At 39.5% G+C, this 18,983-nt stretch overlaps 1 protein-coding gene across 12 annotated transcripts in view; it reads right to left on the reverse strand.

The window, feature by feature from the left end:
- The window catches only part of ST7 (suppression of tumorigenicity 7), a 269,338-nt gene that overhangs the window by 121,517 nt on the left and 128,838 nt on the right, over nt 1–18,983 (reverse strand). For all 12 annotated transcript variants that reach the window (XR_005724488.1, XM_040260873.1, XM_040260875.1 and 9 more), the window contains exon 2: nt 2,975–3,057. Coding sequence is in view for 11 of the 12 variants with exons in the window: in XM_040260873.1 (XP_040116807.1) it covers nt 2,975–3,057 (83 nt within the window). In the remaining variant the exon portion in view is untranslated. The remainder of the gene's footprint in view (nt 1–2,974; nt 3,058–18,983) is intronic.

Consider the following 18,983-nt stretch of genomic DNA (forward strand, 5'->3'; position numbering starts at 1 on the left):
TCTTTTATTTACTATTTTAATTTTCTTTTTTATTCTTGATTCTCATTTTTAAAAATTATGCTTTGGCTGCTTTTTCCCATATCCCTCTATTGAACATATATGCATAACCCGCAGGCATAGGAGCATGTCTAACACATTAATGGGGAAACAGGGGTCTATTATAAATGTCAGTATGGCAGCATTTTCTCTATTCTACCAATATTTTTAGAAATTAAGGGAGCATTTTCTCCACATATCTACCTTAGCATTCTCAAAAGCAAAAATAAAACCCATAAATGTTTTCCATAGAAATAAACATCACCCCCAGAGGCCACGTCAAGCAGACTGGGCCTGTCCTTCCCAGAGCAGATAGAAGACTAAATTGGTGGGTTTGGACTGTGATAACAGGTGCAGTTTCTGTGGCTGGGACTGGGCTGAGATGAGAACTACTGTGATAAGTGGGTCAAGGGGCAGCATGAAATTCAGCAAGAATAGAGGTGCCTGGATAGGGTATGGGCCTGGGAACTGTAAGGGAAGAGTGAGAAGCAGGTGGTGTAACAAACTCATTGCTGACTTTCAACCTGTAAAATTAAGAGACAGCAGTGACATCTAGTAAAATACACACTGCTATGTCCTCATTTATTTTTAAACACATTAGTGTAAAAGACAGCAACATTTCCCAAACACATTTTATTTCTATGTATGTTGTTCAGTTAATTGATTTTTCCTTCATAGGGTAAAAATAGCAGGGGTTTTGTTTCTTTGTTTGTGTTTAGCTCTCTTTGCCTAAGACATCACACTACATGATACCTTCAGCCTCCAGCATAGGAATCCTGAGGTCCCCAAACAAGAAATTTCCTCAGGGGCAGCCCTGCAGCTTCTGTGTTCACCATCTGGCTCGCTTGACATTGCTCAGGAAAGAGTAGTTAGGTAATTGTTTCTGTGGTGCCAGGAAACCGCTATGCAATTCTATGCACACAGCTATTTCACAAAGCACCAGATCCTTTATCCCAATGCTGCCTCTCCATGAAACGCACTTGACAGAAAGGAACAGTAGCCGAAGAGAAATCTCAGCCCAGGGTGCATTTCAAGGGCTAGCAAAGCTGCATCCCCAAGAGCCGATAGCCCCAGTGTCAACAATCTCTAAAGCTGGAGCCTAAAGCAAACGAGAGCTGTTCCCACACATAGTAGTGACTCCGACCTCATTATAAACCAAGCATTTTTGAGAAGGCCTTTCAAAATCTTCCCACATCAGAGGATTTCCTTTGCACAAAGTTTTGTCAGTCAGGAGAACCCTCTAGTTCCTAAGAAAGCAACAAAGCAAATATATCATAAAACAACACAGCAGTGATCATCAGGCATCAGCAACTGTAATTCACACAGAGGGAGAAAGCGTCACCAGCCTAGGTCTGCAAAGATGGTCATGGTACAAGAAAATCCCTTTATTCAGAGGAGAGAAGCAGGTAGATGGAACGTCATCATCCCTAAGTGAGAAGGGAAAACGACTGTTGGGCTTAGCTCACCAGCGTGAACCTCTGGAGAAAGAAATGGCAATTCACTCCAGTATTCTTGCCTGGAGAATCCCATGCACAGAGGAGCCTGGCGGACTATAGTCCAGGGGGTCGCAAAGAGTCAGACACAACTGACCTAAGCACACACACACACCAGAGTGAAAGGAAACAACTGCATTCTGGTAATTAATTTATAGGCTAGTGAACCCACACTGAGATAATACTAGAATAAAATTCAGACCTGCAATTTGTTCAGAAGCTAGAAAAACAGCTGAGAACTTAACCAGTAAAAGTGAAAGTCACTCAGTCATGTCTGACTCTGTGCAACCCCATGGACTGCTGTTTGCCAGGCTCCTCTGTGCATGGGATTCTCCAGGCAAGAATACTGGAGTGGGTAGCTGTTCCCTTCTCCGGGGGATCTTCCTGACCCAGGGATTGAACCCAGGTCTCCTGCATTTCAGGTGGATTCTTTAATTAATTAATTAATTAAATTCTGAGACATCCACATAACCAGAAAGGTGGTGAAATGAGTGATAAAAGCACAGGCTCTGGTGCAAGCCAGACTGGGTTGAAATCCTACTCCACCATTTGCCAGCTATGTGACCTAAGGCAGGTTACTTCCTATCTAGCTTATGTATTAGTAAAATGAAAACAATACTAGTAGCTACCTCATTGTATTTTGTCTTGCCCATGTCTCTATAATTAATAGTAATCACAGCATTATGTACAGAAGGGGAAAAAAAACTTTCTAAAACCTCTTTCTCCTCAAAGATTCTTAACATAAATTTAACTATATTAGAGTGATTCCACTAGTTTAGATGGCTCCCTTTACGGTCACTTAAAGAAAACTACTGTAAGTATTATAACTTATTACACTTCACTCTTTGTTTTAGAGTATAAGGCAACGGAGCCAATGTGATAATGAAAATGATTACCATATTGCTTTTTGCCTATTTGGAATCTTTTTTCAAGGAAGATTTGTAAATTTTAGAAGAAATATATGTAAATTTTAGAAGAAAAGGAGATGAAGGGGGGGAAAAGCTTAGAACTGCCACATTTATGTCAATACATTTAAAGAAGCTGAGCTATATTTCTCCTGATCTTGATTATGTCCAATAATCCATTTTGAAAACAGTAATAAAGGAAAAACATCTTAGTTTAGCTGAGTCACACTTGCAATAGAGTATCTCAGACATTAGAATTTGACACAGAATTACATCCTCCTGTATTTTCCATTTTGCCTAAATTTTGTTTTTCCCTTCAACAAAAGTAGCATACAATTTTAAAAATTTTCTTTTCAAATATATTTTAAAAACATAATCTGGACAGTGCAAGGCTTCTAGCCAGTCTCCCACCCAACATACACATACATGCAATTATTGTAAGCTGCTGCTGTGTACTCTTGCAGAGTTTTTTCCTGCACATATATAACACATATATTAATAATCAGCACATTTTTAAATAGGAAGAATTCCACCACTTACCAAAATAAGCCCTGATATTAGTGAGGAAGTTCCTGTTAGGGCCACGTAGAACTTCGGTGTTAATGTGTTCAAAAACATGCTCACTGAAAAACAAGAGAGAGGGAGAAGAACAGGGAATGCATGAGTATATCATCAGTAAAACCAACTCTCATTTTTCTTTCTGGTGAAATCATTTGTTTCTGATGACAAGAGTTATTAGAATCATAGCCAAGTGCCATTAAAATGCTTCCGCATCACACAGGCTCAGAATACTAGGTTCAAGTTATATATCCTAAAAGAAAACAACTACATACAAGAAGAAAGAGCAGTTTTGAAAACTATCATTGTGAACAATTTTCATGAATTTATAGCCACTGAAGAGTCAAATCAAAGCTGGTTACTGAACTGTTAAGAGGAATGGAAGATGCTCTAATATAAAACATATCTGATGTGTGGGGCCCACACATCAGAGTTTTTGATGAGCCAACAAGTGGTAGTTCAACTTTAAAACAAACAAAAATTAACTATATTAAAGATTTATTAAAGATTCTAATACTATGATTACCTCTGAAAAAGAAATGTTAGCATATATTAATACAGTTTTTTCAACTAACTTATAAGGTTGTTAGATTGCTCATCAAAGTAATTGGAGTCAATGGAGAAAAGATGAAAACTAAACCAATAAAAGTGAAAGTATAATGGTAAGACTAGCTCCTGCCACTCTGTTCAAATCAACACTACAGTAGATCTGCTTGCCCATTAAGTAAGGTCACTTACACATTTTATAAGTATATTTTAAGTCATTGTTTGTATCTAGAAATTGCACAAAACTTTGCAAACCAAACAACAATTGACCTAAATGGTTTTTTGCTTGCATATTCACATTTCTTAACTGAAGTATTTGTGGAAGGGGATGATATCCAGTACTGTTTCAGTGAAGAACATTATAAGTAGGACTTTTATGTCAGGGGAAAAAGCTTTGGCATTTGTCCCAAGCTCAGCCCAGAAAGCAAAGTCACCAATATGAACAGAGATCCCATGCTCACTCATTCAAGAAACGCTTCTCTCTGCTTATGAATGAGACTGTGGACAAAGAATGGAAGCACGAATCAGACATAGCTCCCGCCCTCTAGAAGGCCAAAGTCTAGTTGCGAACAGACAAGTAAATAAACAATCACCAGACGGTTTTGATAAGTGCATAGAAGGGTCCTGTGCACAGAATTTTACAAAAACACCTAAAAGGTATGCATCTCGGTCTGGGGGCTCAGGAAGATGTCCAGGAGTGTAAGCAGGAGTTAACCACACCAAAGTGGGCAGGAGGAAGACAGGAGGGCCATGTGAGCGAAGGACAGGGCCTGCTTGAGGTCCCAAACATCAGCCTTCCCGGATGTTTGTGGACCTTCCCAAAGGCAGAGATGTAGAAGGATGCACTGATTCCATCTTTCCTGACCATGGGCCTGGTCTCAGCAAACCCTCCTCCCCCCACACCCACTTTAATCAAAGCGGTTTGAGGGACTCGTGGTCTATCATTTGCCATCCCAAATCTGGACTAACAAAGTGCTCAGTCAAAAGTCACAATATGACTAAGTGGACTCTTTCGGGGAGGTAGAGGAGGCACAGGAGGGATCGACCTAGGGCGTAAGGCAAGAAGAGGCACAGCTGAAATGTGGTCCTGCACTTGGCCATTAAAAAAAAAAAGACTGTGGTTTGTCACTTCCACATAACAGTCTCTATAGAAGGAGGCAGATTTCTAAAAAAGATTTAAAAAAAAAATCAAGCAAACAATTCTAGTTATAAACCTAAAGCTTGTAACTGACAGTCTGATTCTGAGGTGCCTAAAATTCTCAAAATTCCCCTCCTCACACTATGAATGATTCAACATTTCCTTTTTTTTTTTTTAAGTCACCAAAATAGACCATTCACTTTGTTATTCTATAATTATGAACTTTCATATCTGTACCATACACTTTTCAGTAAGTTTCTGGGGACACAGAATTCAATGAAATCTATTTCTAAAAGAGGGAAAGCACTGCCTGAATTGTGAAGTGCTTTGGTAGTCCAGCTAAAAGCATAAAGCAATGGAGAGAAAAAGATTGGCTACTGAAAAACTACTGATCCACCAGAGATAAAATTTGAAGAACCAATTGACAAGTGAAAAAATTATGTGAGTTTTTAAAAGAGAGAAAAATAAACATTCTATACATTCAGTTTTACTTAAAATTATATAGCAACCATCAGAAACAATTAAAACATGCTTCTCTACATCCAGTTACATATACCAGAGTTGGGAGAGAGAATGCTGCTGCTGCTAAGTCACTTCAGTCGTGTCTGACTCTGTGCGACCCCATAGACAGCAGCCCACCAGCCTCCCCCATCCCTGGGATTCTCCAGGCAAGAACACTGGAGTGGGTTGCCATTTCCTTCTCCAATGCAGGAAAGTGAAAAGTGAAAGTGAAGTCGCTCAGTCGTGTCTGACTCTTTGCGACCCCATGGACTGCAGCCTACCAGGCTCCTCCGCCCATGAGATTTTCCAGGCAAGAGAATGGTGGGCACTAAAAGAAACAGACAAATAGAGAATGAGAGAAGCAGAGATAGAAGCATTTATAGAGAGTGGAAGGTGTTCATTTAATAACCTACTAATTTTATAGTCTTACTAGACATTCTGGGTAACATCATTAAGACATGGCATTTGGCAATTCTGGGCACAAATATTAACAATTAGTACTTGCCATTCGAATCTATCTATGTATTTAAAGTTTACAATAGCAATTTCACAGACTGGAGAACTCAATGCTCACTTCAACTCTGCGAGGGCAGTATTATTATTCGTCGTATTTCATAGCTGGTGGCTGGGCAAAGCCCTAAACACAGTTATCCAGCCCCCAGAGCTCAGGCTCATATTATCAAGGGTGCATATGACGATAAAGCTGAAAAGCATGAAGGAACAAAACAGCAAAAGGAAAACAGTAGTCTTGCATTTGAAAGGGAGAGAAGCTCTAAAGGAGAGATACTAAAAGATGGATGATTTTACTGCTATTCCCCGGGGTGTGGGGTGGCGGGGTGGTGGCGGGAGGGGGCAGGATGCCACCCTGAAGGGAAGCATCTAGTTAAATATTCCTCCGTTAAATGAGAGCTGCACATTGCAAACCAGACTGTCTTAAACCTAGGAATACCTTGCCTACTTTCATCAGAGTCACTGGAAATTATTTCTGAAAATATGGGGGGGGGGCCTGCTGAAATACCTAAAAATTAGACAGAAAACTTTGGGGAGTATGGTTTGAAACATAAACTGGATATTTCCTGACATCTATAGACATAGGAATACTATCTCCATAGCTGCTGGGACTCAGGCAAAACAAATGGTAAAGACTAATCTAGCTTTGGTAAGAATCAATTCATAAAATTAAAAATTTAGTAAGTCAGAAGGCTTTTCATCTGACCTTGCTGGACACACTAACAGGTCATTGCTCAAAGAATATTGCATCAATTATTCAAGGATGGCAGGCCTCAGGGAATGTTTCTTCAGGCGTTCTGAAGATGCTGAACTTTAGTCGTGTCTGACTTAGTGACCCCATGGATGTAGCCCACCAGGCTCCTCTGTCCATGGGGATTCTCCAGGTAAGAATACCAGCGTGGGTTGCTTTGTCCTTCTCCAGGGGTCTTCCCAACCCAGGGATCAAACCCAGGTCTCCCGCATTGCAGGCAGACTCTACCGTCTGAGCTACCAGGGAAGTCAAAACTTGGCACAGTCTGGAATTAAGTACAGGTCTGAGAAGAAACTAGGTAGGAGGGGTGGGTAAATGAATTGAAAGCTCAGTGACGTCTCTGGATCACAGAAGAGAGGAGGTAAGAAGATAATGCAACATGTCAACTGTGGAAAGTCAAGAATCACCCCTGTGAGTTGGGAACTAGAATACCAGAGGGCTTACTCAGGAGTCACGTGGGATGGCCCTGTGAGGTCCTGTCTGTGAGGAGCCAGCCCTGTTTCTGGCCCTTGTGACACCAAGAGTCTTCCCGCATATTCTTCAGAGCACAAACAATTCCCAAATTACACTCCTGGAGAACACACTGAACATGAAACGCTTAAAGAGTGTTTGACTCCTCAAGATATATTCTACTTTATACAAGTAGAATGAACAGGTTAAGGCAGCATCAAAGACTAGGAGGCACTGACTAGACAGAACTGAATATGCAGTGTGATAAAGTCTATAACACCCCAAAACACGGGTCTGCTTTGTCCCATGTTCCATTTAATGCCTTGCTAAAACAGGGCATGTGAAGTAGAAAGAATTAGAAAGTTATAACAATCAGCAATCACTGAAAAGATTAGGACTAAAGTCCCTAGGAAGAAAGGTTAAAGAAACTAAATCTATTTAAGCTGTATTGGGGAAAAAAAAAAGAGAGAGAGAGAGAGAGAGAGACTTTATGTAAAAGCTTTATGTCTGGGAAAGAGAGAGGGGTTAGGAGACTTGGTCTCTGGACTGAAACCAGCAGCAGTGGTGGCCCTGGGAAATTCTGACACCCTCCCAGAGCTGCTCTGAGGCTCAGATTGAAACAGGCCTTTCCTCCCCTCACAACCAGTTCATACTTGCCGAGTGTCACCCCGGGTGCGGCCCTGGGGATAGAGCAAGGAGCAGAGTCCCTCCAAGGGGCTTACAATCCAAGGGGTGAGAGAGGTAAGTAAACCACTAAGAGAACACATGAGGGAGTTAGGAAGACACACAGCACTCAAAGGGATTAGGAGAGCAAGAGAAATGTCTGCTAAGTGTAAGCAATCCATCTGAGACTTGTAGGGTGAACCAAGAGTTACCCAGGTGAGATTACTTGTGGCTATTCTCAGATGAGACAAATGAAAATGAGTTCAGATTGCACTTCTCAAAATTAAAGGTGTTTACCGCTCTTTGGTATTCTCCAAAATCATTTATCAAGGACTTCTCTCTGGTGGCTTTATGCAGGGAGTAGATAAAAGAATACTGAAGAAATAGGGAACTCTGAATTCTTACTTTTCTTAGAAAATAAATATAAGTAAAATTTATTTCAATACAAGTTGAAAATCTATGATTCTGGAGCTGTTTCATTATCTACAATATAAGATAATGTGTCTTACAGGTTTGTTGTGAGAACTCAATGTGACAGTTTAGATAAATTGCCTAACACAGTAGATGTCATCAAATAATATTATTGTTGTTTTTTATATTACTCTTCCTTTTGTGATTGGGCATCTTCTATTACTATGGCATAGAAAGCAGAGGAGACTGAGATGAATGTATAAGTACCAGTAGGAATAGTAGTCATCTAGCATTTACTGAGCACCTCCTGTATGCCAAGCACTGTGGTACAGACCACAGCCCAAGAAATAGCCCCTGCACTGTGATTTGTCTTTATGCTAAACACGGATGTCCTACAAAACAGAGTCAGTTAACAGAAGGGTCCTTTCAACTGGATTCTCGCTGCCTGAGATGGAAGTAAACTTGAGGGTGAGTCTGAAGGCAGCCATTATAGAAGGCAAAGAAATCCATGTGGATATCCAATAGCTCTGGCTAACTGCGGTGAGCCCAGAAAGGGTGTTAAGATAAGCCAACTCTATCTGCTCCAAGAGCTTCTTTTTCAACTGTTCATAAATAAAATGCAGCTTCAAACTCTGCTTCCATGAGAGCAAGCTATTCCACATGCTAATCTGTGGCTGTCTTTGCAGATCTACTGATATTAAAGTAGAAGCTCAGAGGAAATTTTTTTAAAATCTGGAAACCAAGTATCTTCATTTTACCCCAGTAAATGTTGTTTTTTTTTAAAAAATAGGCCACATATTAAATTTACAATATTTACATGTTTCCAAAAAAAAACCAGTTTTACATCTGTAAAACCACGTCAGTTCAACAGAAGATTAAAAATACACCAGGAGCATGCTTTCTTGTTTGCTGTTTCTGCTTCCCCTCTCCTTGCCCTTCACCCTGGTCTCCCTAGGCTGTGACAAGGTCTCCGGCTTTTATGTATTACAATTCCCTGGATAAATTCTGTAGCATTTATCCTTGAGAGGAGAAAGACATGGAAGTATATTTTTAGATGTGTTCTTATTGCAAGAAACCCTCATAAATCATTCTGTCAACTCTTCCCTCTACCCTTGACGTTGCGTTGGCAATTTTACAGGTATACTGTTTCTGCTTTATCAGGCGTCTGGCTCTACTGAGAAGTGGAGCTGAGCACATTCTTTCTTTCCTCATTTGTGATGGAGAAACTACATTGAAGCAACGCTTAATCTTCATGGCTCCTTGTCCCTTGCTGGAGGGAGTCCATCTGTCAACAACGAAGGACTGTCCAAAGCCCAGTCACATATAAACCTTGGTAACCCAAAGGACCTGGAGAAGCGAGATCTCAGATTACCTGTTCCCTTTTATTTACAAGCAGGCTCATGATGAGAGACTATAGTCAAGAACAGGAGAGCAGCTTGTATAAGTCTTTTACATTTTTAGCTATTTAAAACATGCTTTAGAGTTGAAGATTTATGACTCTTCTTATTTCTCATAAACTGTTTGACATCAGGAAGAAAAAAAGACATAACTGCCTCTAACAGGAGAAACTTCTGCAACGAGACAGAAGCCTTATGGAGACATGGTCCTCCAGGCCCAGACCTCTTCTCACCTCTAAGCAGTCACTGTGTCTCCATCATCCAGCACCCAGCAAAAAACCTGGTCCACAGGGATACTCAATGTTTGGTAGGTGATAAAGTCATTAACAACCATTCCTTAGGACTTCTGATTTTAAAAAAAATTCCTAAGTCTAGAAAAACTGAAATTCTTTAATGGCTGTGACCTGTTCTTCTGGGAGTGTGTGTGTGTGTGTTTCTATCCCCAGAGTACCTGTACATTGTGAGATGCTTATTAGGTAGATTGAATGACCACTACTCACTGCTAAATCAAGAAAGTCCAGACATATGCTATCCTCACACAGTAAGGCCTTGGCTATATAGAACCCTCAGTAATGAATTATTTGGGATGAAATGAAAATGAATATATTAGTTGCTCAGTCGTGGGTCTGACTCTTTGCAACCCCATAGACTGTAGCCTGCCGGGCTCCTCTGTTCATGGGTTTCTCTAGGCAAAAGTACTGGATTAGGTAGCCATTCCCTTCTCCAGGGGATCTTCCCTGGATTTTCCAGACTCAAGGAGTGAACCTGGGTCTCTTGTATCGCAGACAGATTCTTTACCATCTGAGTCACCATGAAAGCCCTAGTTAAAGCCCTATTAAAAATCAGAAGTTTTCTTTTTCAAAGCAATTTTATAAGGAAATCTTTCCAAAATGCATCACATACTTGACGGCATCTTTAAACAAAATATTCAGAAAATATTTCAATCTTTACTTGATGGCTGTAAGTCATCAAACTGAACATAAACTATAGTACTGTGCTAGCATTCAGCAATATTTTTAGAAGCCCTTTCAGTACCCTATGTTCTTTCCCTCCAAAATGAAGTGATCCCAGACTAATGTGTTTTTTCAGTCTTTCTCATATTTTTGTCACCTGACATACTATTATTTGTTGTCATTGTGTGCCTGTTTCAAACTGCTTTCTCTCCTTTTTTAATAAGCTATTTAAAAATCTATGGTTCCTTCAAAGGCAAGTAATCAACTTTGGTCATTCAATAAATACTGATATTTAATGTATGTCAAGGGGGCTTCCCAAGTGTTGCAGTGGTAAAGAATATGCCTGTCAGTGCAGAAGACACAGAAGACATGGTTCTATCCCTGGGTCAGGAAGATCCCCTGAAGGAAGAAATGGCAACCCATTCCAGTATTCTTGCCTGGAAAATCCCATGGACAGAGGAGCCTGGCAGGCTACAGTCCATGGGGTCACAAAGAATTGGACACGACTGAGTGCTCAATATACGTCAAACACTGTACAATGCTGAGGATACAAAGATATATAATACATAGTTCTTATCCTCAAGGAGCTCTGCATTTTGTGGAAGAAACAGACATGGAAACAAATTAACAGTCAATTCTTCATCTGAGTATTACTCTGGAAATAGAAAGTTGGTACTCCTACATCAGCCTTGGGGTAGGGTGCACGTGTGTGTGCTAAGTCACATCAGTCATGTCCAATTCTTTGCGACCCCATGGCCTGTAGGGTAGAAGATAGAATATGCATTAATAAATGTTCCTTTGATAAGATTGCTAAGCAAAGCCAAAGGATATGCACCGGAACTAGGTAAAATAAGACCTGTGATCTCCCATTGGTAATTCTTTGATGCTCATCTGTATGTGCCATATACACTGGCTTAAATACATATATTTAAGCCAGAGAGAGAGAGAGAGAGAGAGCTTGGTGGTTGAGGAGTTGAAATGACTGGATGGCTGAGTTCTAGAAAGGTCCAGTATCACTGCAGTGAGCTATAATACACACATCTATAGGATGGCTGAAATCAGTATTGTAAATTTAAGAACACTCTTGGTGGTTCTTGTGTTCGCAATAAAAGTGAAGTCACTCAGTCATGTCTAACTCTTTGTGACCCCATGGTCTATAGCCTACCAGGCTCCTCCGTCCATGGGACTTTTCCAGGTGAGATCACTGGAGCAGGTTGCCACTTCCTTCTCTAGAGGATCTTCCTGACCCAGGGATTGAACCCAGGTCTCCCGCATTGTAGGCAGATGCTTTACTGTCTGAGCTACTAGGGAAATCACTGTGTTCACAATGGGGCACTCCAAAAAGCTCCTTACAGAATCAATCATGCAAAATGTATTTGGACTTTTCCATCATCTTGATAAGCATTTGGTCATCAGCTTCTCATCCTTACTTTACTAGAAGTTATTTTTTAAAAAGGAAGCCCTAATGGTTTGATTTAAGTAGATTACATGCTGCAAAATTCATTACCTAAAGGACTAGAATAGAGATACTACCTAAAAGTGTTCAAAATATTTGTGGCAACACAGTGGTCTGAATAGATAATTGATAAATCTAAGATGCATGGAAATAACTGAGAAAGGTAAGAAGAACATTAACAAGGGTAAGGGAAACACAGTCTAAAACATCTTTCAGCAAATTCTCTATACTTATTAATCAGTTCACTCTTTTATCCAAAATGTACTTGGCTTATAAAAAGTATGACACTGAACTAGACACTGGGGTCGTAAAATTAATAAATAATGAGACTGACCTAGAGAAAGGACAATAAGATGCCTACACAAATAACACAGAACAGAATATGAAACATATCAGAAAAGAGGTACAGACAAATACAGAGGAATAAAATAATCACTTTCCTCTAGAAGGATGAGAGAAACAATGAATCAGATGGCCTTCTTTCTGGGCTTTGAAAGAAGGATAAGCTTAGAGCATGAGGTTGGAAATGAAAAGAGATAGTGTAGGACTCCAGAGAGACATGACAACACACCAGGAATTGGGTTGGAGTACGAGGTAGATGAGGAGAAGCAGTGGGTGAATGTTAACTCAAATGCCAAGCCGAGAAAATCAGACTTTACACAGAAGATAGCGAGAACATACTCACCACTCATGAACAAAGATGTGAGCAAGACAGGTGTGTCTGGTAGTAATGAAGCAGTGTGTAAAATGTAGAGCTTTAAGAATTATTTCAGAAGAGAGCTCCTGTAATACCATGAGGGTGGGCAGTTGGGCATATCAGATGTTGCAGAGATAAATTCAATGGGATTCGGCTCTTAACAATGTGACACAAAGAGTAAGAGTTTAGAGACTGTTGGCAAAATGGAGCCAAAGTCAAATGGCAAGTGATCAAAGACAGTGAGTAAGTGGTAAGGAAATTACAGCAGCAGGCACAGGCTACTTCAACAGGAAGTCTGGCAGGAAAGGAAAGAAGAGCATTTATCATTAAGTGTGACTTAAGCACAGAAAACAGAAATAGCACCTTAGGAGTTAATAAGTAAACTAGGAAGGAATAAAACTCAAACCTTTATTCTACTGTAGTAATATTAGCCCCCCTAAGAAATCCGGTACTGGTTCATTCTTATACCAAGCTTTTAAAGATATATAGTTAATCATTAGAAATGTGTCTACTTTCTCTCAGATTTTTCTTTTTATATACATCTGAAAGAATAATTAAAACAGTGTTAAGTATTATAATTGACACGATTCTGAACCTAACAATTACACTTATGTGCATTCCTGTTTTATCAGTTGGGATTAAATGATAAGACAAAACTAAAGTGTTTTCTATTGAATTTATTCTGATTTTTGTACTTTCTAATAATTTCCACGCTCTGTTTGGAAACCCTCTGCTAACTCCAAGAGTTTGCTCACATGAAGATCACAGTTTGGGCCAGAGAAGTAACTATACGGCACAGAGCAGTAAAATTAAAATTAAGTTAGGTGTTTCTTTTAATCAATGACTAATCTACTTCGCTTTTGAGTGAACAGCTGCCGCACAACAGAAGGTCTGCTGGAAGCGAAGTTAGGCTATTTCCTTTTTGGTGAGGACACATAACCCACAGAGTAAAGAAGCCACAGGGGAAACCACTAGACAGACCAATATTTTGGTACTCAGCATCTCCAAAGGTCCACAATAAACCTCTGGATTCATTATTTTCAATTCCAGTAACTAGTTTCAGCTTTGTATTTGCATCAGATGAAGCTATTATTCCAGAGGACACTTAAAATTATCTCCCCAGGTCCAGGGTTGGCAGCAAATTCTAAGCACTAAGGCTCAAACGAATCCAGCTTAAATCAACGTCCACAGGTGACAGCCAATAGAAACTGGAACACTGGTATTTTCAAATGCTAGTAAGCCAGTTTTGGTTTTTTTTTTTAAATATATTTTAAAAGATGTATCTAAATTCCAGATGCCCTATGCCATCCCTAATACAAATGCTCCTAGTGCATGTTGCATGGCCTTCTTTCCCTTCCAATCTATTCTTACCATCTCAAATAGTTTTCAGACATTTGTCATCTCTCACTGTGAGTGACCCATTCATCTATAAAATAAAAAGAAAGAAAGAACGAGATTTGCATATTTTAATTAGCATTGTCTAATGCCTCATTCCTTAGGATCCAATATTTTACCTACAGGTGGATCAGTAGTGGTTAAAACCCAGGATTAATGAGGTGACTGTCCTGAGTCTGAGTGAGTCAGTGAATCTCATACCAAGAAATCCTGCGCCACAAACTAGAGAGCAACCCTGGCCAGCTGTACTATAAATAGGTATTACCACTTGGAAGCCAAGCAACCCATTAGTATAAAATAACCACACTTAAGAAAAAAACAGGGGCTTCCCTGATGGCTCAGTGGTAAAGAATCCACCTGCCAATGCAGGAGACACAGGTTCAATCCCTGATCCAGAAAGATCCCACATGCCAAGGAGCAACTAAGCCCATGGGCCACAGCTACTGAACCTGTGCTCTAGAGACTGGGAGTCACAACTACTGAAACCCCATGTCCTAGAGCCTGTGTTCCATCACAAGAGAAGCCTCCCCAATGAGAAACTCGTGCACCACATCTAGAGAATAGCCTCCACTCTCCACAGCTAGAGAAAAGTCCACACAGCAATGAGTACCCGGGCACGTGTGCTCAGCCGCTCAGTCGGGTCTGACTCTTTGCAACCCCATGGACTATATATAGTCCACCAGGCTCCTCTGTCCATGGGGTTCTCCAGGCAAGAATACTGGAGTGGGCTGCCATTTCTTCCTCCAGGGCATCTTTCTGACCCAGGGACTGAACCCACGTCTCCTGCATTGTAAATGAATTCTCTCCCATTGAGCCACCTGGGAAGCCCAATAAATACCCAGCACAGCCAAAATAAAATAAATTTTTAAAAATTACCAAAGAAGATGATTAATTTTCAAGGTTATTTTTCCAAAACATTTTGAAAAACAAACAAACAAATTAATCTTCCCCCTGCAAAAAAAAAAAAAAGAGAGAGAGAAAAATAAAATAAAATAAAAACCAGCATACATAGCACTGCTAATGATAACCTGCACAGGCCAAGTTTTTCTTAGGAATAATTGCTAAGATAAAATCATGCAAACTGACAGATGTAGAGACTAAAGCACAAAGCAACATTTAACATAACTACTCAGTAAGCAAGTACAGTAAGTGATTTGCAAAAATGCCACTTTTAGTATAAATCAGATCACTATCTGCAAGATGTCTAACACCATTATTATGAGGACAAAAAAGTGTCTTATCAGACCACACTTTAAAATACTTAGTTCAACAAAGTGTAGAGAGAAAGATTGACTAATATTTACTCAGGAGATGTTCTAGGGCTACTATGTGTCAGGCACTGTTTTAGGTTAAACATTTTAAACATTTTAGATCTTTAATCACTTGATCCCCACCGCAGACCCACAAAGTACATCATTACTCCCATTCTCATCCAAGGACATGCAGCTATGAGCGATTTGAACATTGCTCTGCCAGACCCCAAAGCTGATACCATATTTGGGAAGGTAAAACAGAAATGCCCAAGTTTCACATTTGCTGTTTGAAGTTTCCGAAATTACTGTCTCTTTTGAAATGGCACTGTGGCACTTGCTCCAGAGCCAGACCCTGAGACTGGGCTCAGAGAGCCCGCTAGAACTTGAAAGCAAAGGACTGCCCCAAACCTTAGCCTCAGGGGCACACAGGCCCTGAGGTGACTTCCTAAATTGACGTGAGAGTGAAGGTGGCTGATTACTGAGACATTCATTACCACACAAACCTCATGTTAAATAACTTTGACTCTCCCTCAAGACAAGACAATGAAACATGACATCTGCAAGTTCTGATGCATTCTGCTCTGCATTCTGTTTTATTCTGTATATTGCCCATTTAAATTATTATGTTCTTGGGAGGGGGTTTCAGGATAGGGGACACATGTATACCCATGGCTGATTCATGTCAATGTATGGCAAAAACCACTACAATATTGTAAAGGAATTAGCCTCCAATTAAAATCAATGAATTTAAAAATTAATAAATAAGTAAATTACTATGTTCTATGCTTAGTTGCTCAGTCATGTCAGACTCTTGCAACCCCATAGACTGTAGCCTGCCAGGCTCCTCTGTCCATGGGATTCTCCAAGGCAAGAATACTGCAGTGGGTTGCCATTGCCTTCTCAACTCAGCTATGAGGGAAGCCTAAATTACTATAGGTCAAGATAAAAATCCAGAATCAGATATCTCACAGAGAAATAGGCAGCACCATCTCATGGTCAGGACATAAATATGAATATTGGTAGATCTGGCTCCTTTCTCTGATTCTTTATTAGGCATCATTCATTCTTCTTCATTTAAAATTACAGTGTGAACTTTTTCCAATCTCATTAAACATTTTTTGAAAACATGATTTTAATGGCTGTGTAAGAGTACTTCCTCCTAAAGTTTTTTTTTTTTAATTTATATAAACTGCTTTGTCAATGGAAATTTAGGTTGTTTCTAAAGTTTTTGATGTTACCAATGCTATTAAAATGAAAGTGACTATTGCTTTGATAGGCATCTCTAATGATTTCCTTAGAATGGATTCCTAGAAGTAATATTAATGACCTAAAGGTGACAAGCATTTCAAAGTCTCAGTTCAAGTTGTCAAATTACTTTCCAAAATGGTTGTGGTGCTTTCCACTCCAGCAGTGTTTGAGAGCATCTGTCTCATCAAATTAAGCATTATGTGTTCCCAAATTAGTAGAGAGGAAAGGAGGGAGGGAGAGTCGGAGGAAAGACACCAAGAAAGAAAAAGAGAGTAAGAAAGGAAGGAAGAAAGGAAGGAAGACAGAAAGGAAGAAAAGGAGAGGTAGGGAGTTATTTCTTTGATTACGAGCTAAGCAAAAATTTTTTCATGTTTATTTTCTCTAGTTTTTAATTCTTTGGGGAGCATCACAGACAAAACCAGATCTAAAAATGATGGGAGTATAACATGAAACAAGTCAACAGCTGCAGAAAAAAATCAAATAATTTCTCAAAACAGGGAAGCAAGGGACCTAACTGCTGAAAGGAAACACTTGGGGGTGGAGGGTGGGCAGAATCCCACTTGCAGAGTACTGGGGTTAAAAATACCTTAAACTTTCTACCTCATTTTAGTCTGAGAGAGAAATGCTGTCTCTTCTTGCCACAGAGCATTAGTGACTTGAAGTACTCCTTTGTTTTTCCTTTTTGGTGCTTTTCCCCTTCTTTTTCTTGTACATAATTGCTAGATACTTGTCTCTTATTTCCTCTTTCTTAGGAATAATGACTATTGCCGACTCAAACATTACAAAGATGGACATACCCAAATGATAGAGAACAGGTATTTATGATCTATAATAAAAGCAGGAAACAGAAAAAAATGAAAGTCTAAAACTGATTCGCTCCTAACACATTTGATCAAAGTGAAAACATAAAATTTATCTTTATTCTCAACAGATTTTTTAAAAAATAGAGTATGTCCTAGCTGTGGAAAATTTATAAAGATTTTTATAATCATAATTTTTAAATGGTTAAAAATTTTCATTGGCTCTAAGACTTGACATCTGACTAGCAGAAAATATTTATAGGATCTTCACAAGACTCCCAGTTGTTGATTTTCACAACTTCGTAGGGTCTTATTATTCTGCCCATTTTTACATATAACAATACTCGACTTGCTCATCCAAAGTCACACAGCTAGAAAGTGACATACCCAAGACATAAATTCAGGCACAACTGGCTCTGAAGGCTGAGTGCTTCATCACTGTTCTATGGGCATCTTCTACTGGAGGGACTGCACAACAGCCCTTACCCAGAGTCTCTGGTCGGATCATTTCTTTCCATCTGTGCTCATTAGTTTACGTATGGCCTCTGGCTGCTCCCATGCCACTAAAGCAGAGCTGAACATTTGTGACAGACTCTACGACCTGCAAAGCTGAAAATTCACACTATTTGGCCCTTGGCAGAAACAGTTTGCTGACCCCTGGCCTACATTAAATAAAAAGTGTTTCTCTAGTATTTTCTATTGATGTATCCCTTAATGGCAGAAGAAAATGAAGTGGAGTCATGAACCTCAGTTTGAGAAGCATACATTTAAACAACCATTTGCCCCTTTACATCCTGCTGGGGAGTCATCAGTGTTCGAACAATGCTGCCATTCCTCCAAACTTTTTAAAAATTGTAATTGTAGCCTGATGTACTTTCTTTTCAGCAATCTCAACTCTGGTAGATGTTAGTACTTTGAAGGTAGATTTTATCTTTGGTAACATGTAAAATTTTGTATGGCCCAAACTAGTGCCTTAGCTAGCTAGTTAAACTGGTATTTTTGGTTTTTATCACAGATAAACTATGATAACCAGTTCATAGATAAACTATGAAGCTGGTTCTTTTATATGACCTGTGCACTGATTCAGATATCAAATATTATTTTGCTTGTGTTAACTTGTCTAGGCTACAATCTCCAGTCATTTAATCAAACACCAATCTAAGTATTGCTATAAAGGTATTTTGTAGATGTGATTAAAGTACACAGTTAACTTTAAGAAGATTGTCCTAGATAATCTAGATGGACTTGATTCAATCAGCAGGTAGAACTGAAGTCTCCCTTGACAAAGAAGAGATTCTGCCAGTGGATAGCAATTCCAGCCTGTCCTGAGGAGTTTAGACTCACCTAGGCAGCCTATAATCATGTAAGCCAGCTCCCTGCTTCTCCCTTTCTCTCTCCTCACTCCCACCCCGGCATTACTGTGTACACACACACACAGACACACACAGAGGAATCTCCCACTGGTTCTGTTTTACTAGTAGAACCCTGATATTATCAAGTCTGAACACATTTCAAAAATAATTTTAGTTCTCTCTTCATACTTAGCATTTTAGACAAACCAATCCCTTGGATAAATATAGCCACCTAGAAATGAAACTCATTACTTTAGAGTCACATTATTATATTATCACTCCTATTACATCTGAATTCCTCACTTCCCTCTGGCAAACCACAAATTCTAAAAGAGTAAAATTAAGCTAAAAACCTACTTGAGAGTATAAAGTACTGAATTTTCATGCAAAGTATAAAAGTCTTAAATAAACTATAGCAGTAAGAAGATAGAGAAAATTATTAAAACTTCTGCTACAGGTTATACACAATC

This window comes from Oryx dammah, unplaced genomic scaffold, assembly GCF_014754425.2.
Source record: "Oryx dammah isolate SB20612 unplaced genomic scaffold, SCBI_Odam_1.1 HiC_scaffold_18, whole genome shotgun sequence".
Lineage (NCBI taxonomy): Eukaryota > Metazoa > Chordata > Mammalia > Artiodactyla > Bovidae > Oryx > Oryx dammah.